The 12,900-nt window shown below is 48.0% G+C and overlaps 1 protein-coding gene across 1 annotated transcript; it reads left to right on the forward strand.

Moving 5' to 3' along the window:
- The first annotated feature begins 269 nt into the window (after positions 1–269).
- Positions 270–3,268, forward strand: LOC144486751 (zona pellucida sperm-binding protein 3-like). The gene is made up of 8 exons (XM_078204778.1): positions 270–692; positions 1,684–1,799; positions 1,887–1,990; positions 2,082–2,259; positions 2,347–2,473; positions 2,554–2,642; positions 2,725–2,846; positions 3,132–3,268. Exons 1-8 carry the CDS (start codon positions 270–272, stop codon positions 3,266–3,268), a joined length of 1,296 nt encoding a protein of 431 aa, XP_078060904.1.
- Positions 3,269–12,900: the final 9,632 nt, after the last annotated feature.

The following is a 12,900-nucleotide window of genomic DNA, read 5'->3' on the forward strand; positions in this document are numbered from 1 at the left end:
GGCTGGGGTGTATTATCGACCCCGATAATCACCTTTTGGTTTGACGTTTTAAGTTTTCTTTCGACTTTGTTTTTGGTTCGGGCTGTTCCCCCCTTCCTTTTGGGGAGCCGCCCCTTTTACTTTGTCCCTAAGTTAATTTGAGTTCGTTTACTTGATTGGTGTCGAAAGAAATGAGTAATTGGTTCAATTGTTGTTATTGATTCTGGAATAATTGCTGTCAGCTGAGTGTGGGCTGTGTGTATAAAAGGTGTCGCTTGGTGCCTGACGGGATGGTTCAGTTGTTTGGGATGATGGGGGATTTTGGAGTGAGGGGTTTCTTCCCAGTGCTGGTGTTAGTTGGAGCTGTTTGTTGCTCTGATACTTGGCAACAGTTTCCAGGCCACAGGTTTCCATGGATAATAGTCAAAGCCACCCCTCGGCCTCAGACATTCCCTCCTCCTGGGCCTCCCTTTGATTCCCATTTCCGTGTGTCTGAGGGTCAAGGTGTGTCTCCAGTGCAGAGTGTGAGGGTGCAGTGTGGAGAGGACAAGCTGCTGGTCAGGGTCCAGCTGGATTTATTTGGAACCAGGCACCTGGTTAAAGCTGCTGATCTGACCCTGGGGACAGCAGGTTGTCGGCCAACCAGGATCTACTCTCAGAATCACACCGTCCTCTTTGACTATGGACTCCATGAGTGTGGCAGCAGATTGCAGGTAATGTGAATCCTCAAACTTTGCCTCTGAGCTGGGGCTGTAGGTTGTTCCCCACTCTTCACTCCAGCACTTGGTGAGATGTCATTGATATTGAGGAGATAGCTGTCTCCTGCTTTATAAACCCCAAATTAGCTTTCTATTCAGGATTGTGCTTTACTTTCACTGGTCTGAGTCTCTCCAACCCCATTGTTCTGGAAGCATCTCTTTGCTTCCTCCAAGCTTTCCCTATTTTGAGAATTTTTCAGTTTGATTTCCCCTCATTCACATCAACTCAACTGAGGGTTGAGTTTCAGTCCACTTTTTAATCCAATTGGGTTAAATCTGAATGAAATAGGAATTGAGATCGATTGGACTAAAGAGGAACTCTACACTTCCCACTTTCCCAGTCATTGGAATAAATGGGGCTCTGATTACAAACTGTTCTATTGCCATGTTCCAAATTGCTGACAACTTGTGGCTCCTTTTCCTGTTAACTGAAGCTTTTATTGAATCACTTCCCTGTTAATTGATTCTGGTCTTGTGCTCATGATCTCTCCTTGCAGGAAGGGCTGAGGTTGCATAGCAACACTGCTAACCAGATGAGGCCCTTCAGCCTGTTCCCCAGTCATTATGATCAGGACTGAGCTTCCCACAGCCTCCATGTTCCTGTCCTCACAACATGATTCCCTCAATGGCCAAAAATAAATGCCTCTGTCCTGAATATCCTCAGTGAGTGGCCATTCCCAGCTCTCTGGGGCTGGAGAGAATTCCAAAGATTCATCAGCTGCTGAATGAAGAAATTCCTCATCACATTAAATCCTAAATGACTGACCCCTGACTTGAGAAGACTCCCTGCTAACAGAATCTCCAGCTTGGGGGAAGCAGCCTCTTCACACTGACCCTGTCAATCCTCCTGAAGAATTGTTTTAATGGGATGAGTTCATTGTTAACCCCAGTGTAGAACATTCTCATTTCAGATCAGTTCTTCATTCCTTAAGCTGCTGTCTTTCAGATGACTGGAGATTTCCTGATCTACAGCACCCACCTGAGCCACAGCCCAGAGTATCATGGATCTGTTATTGTGAGAACCAATGGAGCGGTCGTTCCCATTGAGTGTCGTTATTTTAGGTGAGAATCTTTACTCGATTGTCAATAAGATCTCCAGCTGCTAGTGACCTCTGACCTTGTCCTAAAATGCCTGCATTGTCTTTCCAGGAAGGGCAATGTGAGCAGTAACCCCATCAAGCCCACCTGGATCCCATTCAGCTCCACCAGGTCTGGAGAAGGGCATCTGTCATTCTCACTGCGCCTAATGAATGGTATGTGATGGGTGGATGGGGAGTGATTTCCTGTCCTCATTCACTGGGAGTTACACCCACTGTCTCCAACCCTTGTCCTCTTGTCCTTCAGGTGACTGGCTTACAGAGCGCACTTCGACTGTCTACTACCTGGGTGAGCTCATTCACATTGAGGCCTCTGTTTCAATGAGCAACCACATGGTCCTGAAGCTCTACATTGACCGCTGTGTAGCTACATTGAGGCCAGACAAGGACTCCAGCCCGAGATACAGCATCATTGACTACAATGGGTAAGGAGCTCTCTGCTTTCTCCAGCTGCTCCCATCTCAATGGCTTCTCTGGATTCACTTCTTGTCCCTTTTTCCATCTTTCTTCAGCTGCCTCCTGGACAGCAAAGCTGAGGACTCCTTTTCAACCTTTGTGTTGCCAGGAGACGAGCGGGAGTCGGACAAACTCCGCTTTGACCTGGATGCCTTCCGTTTCTTTGGAGATGAGCGTTCCTTGGTAAGGGGAAGCTGATCATTGGGGTCTCCATGTTGGGAGGGAGTCACTAAATAACCACTTGTGTTGAATGTGTCCCTCAGATTTTCATCACCTGTCACCTGAAAGTTGTTCCAGTGGATCGGAGAGATTCCAGGAACAAAGCTTGTACTTTGCAGAAGATGCAGAATGTGTAAGTTCCCCCTCTCTCCCTCAGGGATGTGTTTGTGTGGAGAAGTGATGCACAACCTGGTTGACTGTTTTCTCTTGTTTAGCTGGACCCCATTGGAGGAATCGAGCTTTGACATTTGTGCCTGTTGCCATGTGGGGAACTGTGGGGCCACAAGGGATTTGGGATTTGGATCCAGAGGAAGGAGAGATCTTGCAGCTGAAGCTGGTAGGACATTGATCCTCTAGATGTGGGAGCTTCCCCCTTTCCCCTCTCTAACTGGAATGGTTGATATTGCAGAGAGTGAAGCTGGATTGAAGTGGGAGGCTGAGGCCTCACTTGGACCCCTGCTCATTCTGGATACTGATGGAACCAACCTGGCAACAGCCTCCCTGAATGAGGCTGAGGGAAGGATACAGGAGAGGTCTCCAGGGGGTGAGTTGGCTGACTGCTGGTTTCCATTTCCCCCTCAGTGGTAGCTTCAGTAACCATTGGTTTCTCATTGCTTTGTAGGTGTGGAGTCTGAGGTGGTCCTGATTGTGACCCTGACTGTGACAGCTGTCTCTCTGATCTTTGCTTCATTGATCACCTTGTTCCTGTACAGGAAACACAAACAAACTCTGTTCAACCAGTCATCAAATGATCAATAAAGCACTCAGTCCTTGTTTCTAGTGTCTGGGAGCTGATTGGTCAATGCATCCTCCACATGTTAGCCAATAGCTCCATGAGACTGGTGGCTGGGGTGAGCCAATCCCAGCAGAACTGGGCCTGCTGAATGATTGGTTTACTGAGGGTTGAGAGAGAAACACTAACTCTGGATTTGATGGGGCTGCTGCTGGTTTTCTGTCTGTTTCGGAGCCCAGAGTGGGGGAGGCGGTGTGATCAGGTCTGGGGATGTCCTTGTGGAGCTGAGCCTGGCTGTGGCTGCCTCCTTCTCTCCCATGGTGATGCTCACCCCCGGGAGAGGGACAGACTGTATTTTGGAATGTTTGGGCTTTGCTGGACCCAGTGGGTGTTGCTCACACTGCAAACAGAATGTGAATTTGATCAAAATCATTCTGCATTTGTTCAAGTTCTGATTTGGTGATTGCCTCTCTCTGATCAGCCAGTTAACTAAGGCCCGTCTATTGTGGGGAATAGTGTGTATGCAACTCAAACAGAAGGTGATCACGTGAGCTAGTGTGGCTTTCAGTGGATGGGACTGAACTGTCCTTCATTGGAGTTCACTGAGTGGATATGGACTTTCAGAATCTCAACCCTGTTCAGGACAGAGCAGCTCATTGATTGACATCCCTGCCACACTCTCCCTGCACCGCTGACAGTGGCAGCAGTTTGTACCATCGACAAGATGTGCTGCTATTCACCAAGCTTCCTTAGACAGCACCTTCCAGACCCACAATCCGTACTTAATGGACAAAGACAGCATTCGCATTCCCACCCTCCCCCTCCTCTAACCTAAAAATAAAGACTCGGTGTGAGAGCAGGTGAGTTTTTTTTTCTTCTTTTTCTCTTTTGTTTCTTAGTAAGGGAAGTTAGCAGGGATGTCAGTGCAATGTTCCTCCTGTGGGATGTTTGAGGTGAGGGACACCATTAGTGTCCCAGCTGAGTACCCCTGTAGGAAGTGCACCCAATTCCAGCTCCTTGAAGACCGTGTTAGGGATCTGGAGCTGGAACTGGATGAACTCAGGATCATTCGGGAGGCAGAGACAGTTATAGATATGCGGCATGGTAGCACAGCGGTTAGCACTGCTGCTTCACAGCTCCAGGGTCCCGGGTTCAATTCCTGGCTCGGGTCACTGTCTGTGTGGAGTTTGCATGTTCTCCTTGTGTCTGCATGGGTTTCCTCCGGGTGCTCCGGTTTCCTCCCACAGTTCAAAGATGTGCGGGTTAGGTTGATTGGCCAGGTTAAAAAAAAAATTGCCCCTTAGAATCCTAAAATGCGTAGGTTAGAGGGATTAGTAGGTAAATATGTGGGGGTAGGGCCTGGGTGGGATTGTGGTCGGTGCAGACTCGATGGGCCGAATGGCCTCCTTCTGCACTGTAAGGTTTCTTCTTCTTCTATGATAAAAGCTACAGGGAGGTTCATACTCCTAGGAATAAGGATACTTGGGTGACTGTTAGAAGGGGTAAGAAGCAGTCAGTGCAGTGATCCCCTGTGGCCGTTCCTCTGTATAACAAGTGTACCATTTTGGATACTGTTGTGGAGGACAACTTACCAGGGGTAAGCCATGGGGTACAGATCTCTGGCACAGAGGCTGTCCCTGTTGCTCAGAAGGGAAAGGGGGGGAGGAGTAGAGCATTAGTCATTGGGGACTCCATAGTTAGGGGGACAGATAGGAGATTCTGTGGGAGTGAGAGAGACTCGCGGTTGGTGTGGTGCCTCCCAGGTGCCAGAGTCCGTGATGTCTCGGATCGTGTTTTCGGGATCCTTAAGGGAGAGGGGGACCAGCCCCAAGTTGTGGTTCACATAGGCACCCAAGACATAGGTAGGAAAAGAGACGGGGATGTAAGGCAGAAATTCAGGGAGTTAGGGTGGAAGCTTAGAGCGAGAACAAACAGAGTTGTTATCTCTGGTTTGTTACCCGTGCCACGTGCTAGCGAGGAGGGGAATAGGGAGAGAGAGCAGCTGAACACGTGGCTACAGGAATGGTGCAGGAGGGAAGGATTCAGATTCCTGGACAATCGGGGCTCATTCTGGGGTAGGTGGGACCTCTACAAACAGGATGGTCTTCACCTGGACCAGAGGGGTACCAATGTCCTGGGGGGGAAATTTGCTAATGCTCTTCGGGAGGGTTTAAACTAATTCGGCAGGGGGATGGGAACCTGGATTGTTGCTCCAGGAGGATGTGAGTGGTGAGGTCATGAATCGGGTTTCAAGGTCGCAGGAGTGTACCGGCAGGCAGGAAGGTGGTTTGAAGTGTGTCTACTTCAACGCCAGGAGCATCCGGAATAAGGTGGGTGAACTTGCAGCATGGGTTGGTGCCTGGGACTTCAATGTTGTGGCCATTTCGGAGACATGGATAGAGCAGGGACAGGAATGGTTGCTGCAGGTTCCGGGGTTTAGATATTTCAGTGAGATCGGGGAAGGTGGTAAGAGGGGGAAGTGTGGCATTGCTAGTCAAGGACAGTATTACGGTGGCAGAAAGAATGTTTGATGAGGACTCGTCTACTGAGGTAGTATGGGCTGAGGTTAGAAACCGAAAAGGAGGTCACCCTGTTGGGAGTTTTCTATAGGTCTCCAAAAAGTTCCAGAGATGTCGAGGAAAGGATTGCAAAGATGATTCTGGATAGGAGTGAAAATAACAGGGTGTTTGTTATGGGGGACTTTAACTTTACAAATATTGACTGGAAACGCTATAGTTCGAGTACTCTAGATGGGTCAGTTTTTGTCCAATGTTTGCAGGCGGGTTTCCTGACACAGTATGTAGATAGACCAACAAGAGGCGAGGCCACATTGGATTTGGTACTGGGTAATGAACCAGGCCAGGTGTTAGATTTGGAGGTAGGTGAGCACTTTGGCGATAGTGACCACAATTCGGTTACGTTTACTTTAGTGATGGAAAGGGATAGGTATATACCACAGGGCAAGTGTTATAGCTGGAGGAAAGGAAATTATGATGCGATTAGGTGAGATTTAGGATGCAAAGGATGGGGGAGAAATCTGCAGGGGATGGGCACAATTGAAATGTGGAGCTTGCTCAAGGAACAGCGACTGCATGTCCTTGATAAGTATGTACCTGTCAGGCAGGGAGGAAGTGGTCGAGTGAGGGAACCGTGGTTTACTAAAGAAGTTGAATCTCTTGTGAAGAGGAAGAAGGAGACTTGGTAAAGATGAGACGTGAAGGCTCAGTTAGGGCACCTGAGTTACAAGTTAGCCAGGAAGGACCTGAAGAGAGCTAAGAAGTGCCAGGAGGGGACATGATAAGTCTTTGGCAGGTAGGATCAAGGAAAACCCTAAAGCTTTTTATAGGTATGTCAGGAATAAAAGAATGACTAGGGTAAGATGAGGGCCAGTCAAGGACAGTAGTGGGAAGTTGTGCGTGGAGTCCGAAGAGATAGGAGAGGTGCTAAATGAATATTTTTCGTCAGTATTCACACAGGAAAAAGACAATGTTGTCGAAGAGAATACTGAGATACAGACTATTGGACTAGATGGGATTGACGTTGTAGTAGGTAAAAAATACCTGAGGCTGGTATGTGTCAAAATAGAGTAGGCTTTATTCTCACAAGCTTGTGGGAGAACCTGAGCCCTTGAAAGCAGAAGCCAAAATTCTCTCTGAACATGGAAAAGTGGGGATATATATACATTATGGCTCCCAGCACCAGTCACAACACAAACACTGGTCTGGTCATGAATCAAAGTCCATACAACTGTCCTTGATCATGAAGCACGATGCATCTGACCATAAATCAGAGTGTATCTGATTCTCAGGTCACGAAGCACCAGTCTCTGGCAGCTGTAGTCACGATGTAGTCTCTGGTTTCCTGCTCCTCCGTGGCTTCCCTTTGAAGTGACTGTGTGCGGTCAGCGGCCCCAGCGGGAGTCCTTCTGTCAAACATCATGGAATTGCTTTCCTTCCGCAAACCACACACAAGCTGGTAGAAAAGGTATTCTCTCAAACACACTCACATTTACATTTGACTATCTATTGTTATAAGAATAAAAGTTAACTTGTATTCATGTCAGAAGCAGTATAAACAAGGGGATCAGCCCTTCTAAGATGCATTCTAAGTACAAAGTTCAACCCTTTAGGTACAAAATACATTGAGTACAAAAAACATTAACCCTTTCCCTTCTTCAAGGTTCATAAGGAGGAGGTGTTAGCAATTCTGGAAAGTGTGAAAATAGATAAGTCTCCTGGACCAGATGGGATTTATCCTAGGATTCTCTGGGAAGCTAGGGAGGAGGTTGCAGAGGCTTTGGCTTTGATCTTTGTCATCATTGTCTACAGGAATAATGCCAGAAGACTGGAGGATAGCAAATGTTGTCCCCTTGTTCAAGAAGGGGAGTAGAGACAACCCTGGTAATTATAGACCAGTGAGCCTTATTTCTGTTGTGGGCAAAGTTTTGGAAAGGATTATAAGAGATAGGATTTATAATCATCTAGAAAGGAACAATTTGATTAGGGATAGTCAATACGGTTTTGTGAAAGGTAGGTCGTGCCTCACAAACCTTATTGAGTTCTTTGAGAAGGTGACCAAAGAGGTGGATGAGGGTAAAGCGGTTGATGTGGTGTATATGGATTTCAGTAAAGCTTTTGATAAGGTTCCCCACAGTAGGCTATTGCAGAAAATACAGAGGCATGGGATTGAGGGTGATTTGGTGGTTTGGATCAGAAATTGGCTAGCTGTAAGAAGACAGACAGCGGTGGTTGATGGGAAATATTCATCCTGGAGTTCAGTTACTAGTGGTGTACCGCAAGGATCTGTTTTGGGGCCACTGCTGTTGTCATTTTTATTAATGACCTGGATGAGGGCGTAGAAGGATGGGTTAGTAAATTTACAGATGACACTAAAGTCGGTGGAGTTGTGGACAGTGCGGAAGGATGCTGCAGGTTACAGAGGGACATAGATAAGCTGCAGAGCTGGGCTGAGAGGTGGCAAATGGAGTTTAATGTGGAAAAGTGTGAGGTGATTCACTTTGGAAGGAGTAACAAGAATATAGAGTACTGGGTTAATGGTAAGATACTTGGTAGTGTGGATGAGCAGATAGATCTGGGTGTCCATGTGCATAGATCCCTGAAAGTTGGCACCCAGGTTGATGGGGTTGTTAAGAAGGTGTACAATGTATTAGCTTTTATTGGTAGAGGGATTGAGTTTCAGAGCCATGATGTCATGTTGCAGCTGTACAAAACTCTGGTTCGGCTGCACTTGGAGTATTGCGTACAGTTCTGGTCGCCGCATTATAGGAAAGATGTGGAAGCATTGGAAAGGGTGCAGAGGAGATTTACCAGGAGGTTGCCTGGTATGGTGGGAAGGTCTTATGAGGAAAGGCTCAGTGACTTGAGGCTGTTTTCGTTAGAGAGAAGTAGGTTAAGAGGTGACTTAATAAAGGCATACAAGATCATAGAAATCATAGAAACCCTACAGTACAGAAAAAGGCCATTCGGCCCATCAAGTCTGCACCGACCACAATCCCACCCAGGCCTTGACCAGACAACAAAGAACAATAAAGCACAGGAACAGGCCCTTCGGCCCTCCAAGCCTGTGCCGCTCCCTGCTCCAAACTAGACCATTCTTTTGTATCCCTCCATTCCCACTCCGTTCATGTGGCTATCTAGATAAGTCTTAAACATTCCCAGTGTGCCCACCTCCAGCACCTTGCCTGGCAGCGCATTCCAGGCCCCCACCACCCTCTGTGTAAAATATGTCCTTCTGATATACGTGTTAAACCTCCCCCCCCCCCCCCCTCTCCCTCACCTTGAATCTATGATCCCTCGTGAACGTCACCACCGACCTGGGGAAAAGCTTCCCACCGTTCACCCTATCTATGCCTTTCATAATTTTATACACTTCTATTAGGTCTCCCCTCATCCTCTGTCTTTCCAGTGAGAACAACCCCAGTTTACCCAATCTCTCCTCATAACTAAGCCCCTCCATACCAGGCAACATCCTGGTAAATAATCTCTGCACTCTCTCTAAAGCCTCCACGTCCTTCTGGTATTATGGCGACGAGAACTGGACGCAGTATTTCAAATGCGGCTGAACCAACGTTCTATACATCTGCAACATCAGACCCCAACTTTTGTACTCTATGCCCTGTCCTATAAAGGCAAGCATGCCATATGCCTTCTTCACCACCTTCTCCACCTGTGACGTCACCTTCAAGGATCTGTGGACTTGCACACCCAGGTCCCTCTGCGTATCTACACCCTTTATGGTTCTGCCATTTATCGTATAGCTCCCCCCTACATTAGCTCTACCAAAATGCATCACTTCGCATTTATCTGGATTGAACTCCATCTGCCATTTCTTTGCCCAAATTTCCAGCCGATCTATATCCTTATGTAGCCTCCAACAATGCTCCTCACTATCTGCAAGTCCTGCCAATTTCATGTCGTCTGCAAACTTACTGATCACCCCAGTTACACTTTCTTCCAGATCGTTTATATAAATCACAAACAGCAGAGGTCCCAATACAGAGCCCTGCGGAACACCACTAGTCACAGGCCTCCAGCCGGAAAAAGACCCTTCCACTACCACCCTCTGTCTTCTGTGACCAAAATGTGGAGATGCTGGCGTTGGACTGGGGTAAACACAGTCAGAGTTTTAACAACAGGTTAAAGTCAACAGGTTTATTTGGTAGCGTATACCATTAGCTTTCGGAGCGCTGCTCCTTTGTCAGATGGAGTGGAAATCTGCTCTCAAACAGGGCACAGAGACACAAAATCAAGTTACAGAATACTGATTAGAATGCGAGTCTCTACAGCCAACCAGGTCTTAAAGATACAGACAATGTGAGTGGAGGGAGCATTAAGCACAGGTTAAAGAGATGTGTATTGTCTCCAGACAGGACAGCCAGTGAGATTCTGCAAGTCCTTGCAGAGTTCTTGCAGAATCTCACTGGCTGTCCTGTCTGGAGACAATACACCTCTTTAACCTGTGCTTAATGCTCCCTCCACTCACATTGTCTGTATCTTTAAGACCTGGTTGGCTGTAGAGACTCGCATTCTAATCAGTATTCTGTAACTTGATTTTGTGTCTCTGTGCCCTGTTTGAGAGCAGATTTCCACTCCATCTGACAAAGGAGCAGCGCTCCGAAAGCTAATGGTATACGCTACCAAATAAACCTGTTGGACTTTAACCTGGTGTTGTTAAAACTCTTATTCTGTGACCAAGCCAGTTCTCCACCCATCTAGCCACCTCCCCTTTATCCCATGAAATCCAACCTTTTGCACCAACCTACCATGAGGTACTTTGTCAAACGCTTTCCTAAAGTCTATATAGATGACATCCACGGCCCTTCCCTCGTCAACCATTCTAGTCACTTCTTCAACAAACTCCACCAGGTTAGTGAGGGATGACCTCCCTCTCTCAAAACCATGCTGACTATCGTTAATGAGTTTATTCCTTTCTAAATGCACATACATCCTATCTCTAAGAATCCTCTCCAACAACTTCCCGACCACGGACGTCAAGCTCACCGGCCTATAATTTCCCGGGTTATCCTTGCTACCCTTAAATAACGGGACCACATTAGCAATCTTCCAATCCTCTGGGACCTCACCTGTGTCCAGTGACAAGACAAAGATTTGCGGATTAGATAGGGTGGACAGTGTAAGCCTTTTTCCTCGGATGGTGATGGCTAGTACGAGGGGACATAGCTTTAAATTGAGGGGTGATAGATATAGGACAAATGTCAGAGGTAGGTTCTTTACTCAGAGAGTAGTAAGGGCATGGAATGCCCTGCCTGCAACAGTAGTGGACTCGTCAACATTAAGGGCATTTAAAGGGTTATTGGATAAACATATGGATGATATTGCAATAGTGTAGTTAGATGAGCTTTAGATTTGTTTCACAAATCGGCGCCACATCGAGGGCCGAAGGGCCTGTACTGCCTTGTAATGTTCTATGTCTGCACCAACAACAACCCCACCCTGGTCCTAACCCCATAATCCCACACATTTACCCTGCTAATCCCTCTAATCTATGCATCCCGGGACACAGGGGCAATTTACCATGGCCAATTGACCTAACCCGCACATCTTTGAACACTGAGGGACAATTTAGCATAGCCAATCCACCTAATCCGCATGTCTTTGGACATCATGGGGCAATTTCGCATGGACAATCCACTTAACCTGCACATCTTTGGACAATGAGAGGCAATTTAGCATAGCCAATCAACCTAACCCGCACGTCTTTCGGACTATGGGAGGAAACCAGAGAGCCCGGAGGAAATCCATGCAGACACGGGGGAGAACGTGCAGACTCCGCACAGACGGTGACCCAAGCCAGGAATCGAACCTGGGTCCCTGGTGCTGTGAGGCAGCAGTGCTAACCACCGTGCCACTACTATTCCTTATTCATATGTTCATATAACCCTTCATGAAAATTTTTATCTTGCCTCAAAGTGTTCACCCTCAGCTCCTCAATTTCTTCAGTTACACGATCCTCCCTCCTGGGGTCTTTCAATAATAAATCCACTAACATACTGCCACATGATTTCACTTGATTCTTGATTTGTTTTTTCTCTTTGCCTCTTGCTGACTTCCTACTTTCATCTATTAGTCTTCAGCGGTGTTTCCTATCAGGCTCTCCCTTCCTCTGCCTTGAACCTTCACCAGATTTTCCAAACTTCCAAATGTTTGGGGGCGACTCTCCCAAAAAACTTTGAAGTGTCGAATTCATGTGGAAGCTGGAGTAAATCACACTTTTTTAACAGCAGGGTTTTCAAAACGAATCTCCCACATCCTGTGCACTGCAGAGGACATTAGTGTGAACCACGTGAAAAATCCATGGTGGGGCCTACTCCCGCTGAAGAGGCTGAAATCAGTGCATTGAGTGGGCCACCGCGCATGCACTGATCTCTGGGAGATCACTAAACAAGTCCTCCCAGCATGGAGATCGCCGGCCTCAACCCCCCAACAGACATTGTTGGCCTCATCGCTGGCCTATCACTCCCCACACAGACATTGTTGGCCTTGTTGCTGGCCTATCACTCCCCACACAGACATTGTTGGCCTTGTTGCTGGCCTATCACTCCCCACACACACATTAATGGCCTCTCACCAACGCGCCCCCCCCCCCCCCCAAACAAGATAATCGCTGGCTTCCCCATCCCCCACTGACCCAGACATCGCTGCCCCCCGCACCCCCCCCCCATCCCCCAATGACCCCAACATCACTGGCCTCTTGGCCTCCCCACCCGCCACTGATCCAGACTTCGCTGGCCTCTTGGCCTCCACCCCCCTCCCCACCCAAACCCCCTTCACACACAGATGGTTGCCATGCACACACCCTCCCAGCGAGCATTCCCCCTCATTGAATGAAAGCCTTGAGTGTTGCACCCCCTGGACACTGCGGGGTGGCGTCCGCAGTGGAAAGTCTGGCACAGGGATTTGGCCTCATGGGTGGCAGGGTCCAGGCCATCCTGGAGACACAGCGGGTCATGGCAGAGACACGGCGAGCCACGGCTGAGGGTGTCACAGGCATCCAGGAGGCACATCAGTCCATAGCCATGGGTGTCGGGGGCACGTTGGAGACACTGCTGGCCATGTCTGGGACTCTCGCTGGTATTCTGGAGACATAGCAGGCCGTGGCTGTGAGCCTCGACAACTTA

The sequence above is a fragment of the Mustelus asterias genome, unplaced genomic scaffold (genome assembly GCF_964213995.1).
Source record: "Mustelus asterias unplaced genomic scaffold, sMusAst1.hap1.1 HAP1_SCAFFOLD_448, whole genome shotgun sequence".
In the NCBI taxonomy this organism is placed as follows: Eukaryota; Metazoa; Chordata; class Chondrichthyes; order Carcharhiniformes; family Triakidae; genus Mustelus; species Mustelus asterias.

Excerpts from the sequence above, each read along its gene's own strand:
- LOC144486751 (XM_078204778.1), top strand. The coding sequence starts at position 270 with ATGGTTCAGTTGTTTGGGATGATGGGGGATTTTGGAGTGAGGGGTTTC. Across the intron at positions 2,260-2,346 it reads AGCATCATTGACTACAATGG|CTGCCTCCTGGACAGCAAAG; the intron begins GTAAGGAGCTCT and ends ATCTTTCTTCAG. Across the intron at positions 2,847-3,131 it reads AGATCTTGCAGCTGAAGCTG|GTGTGGAGTCTGAGGTGGTC; the intron begins GTAGGACATTGA and ends ATTGCTTTGTAG.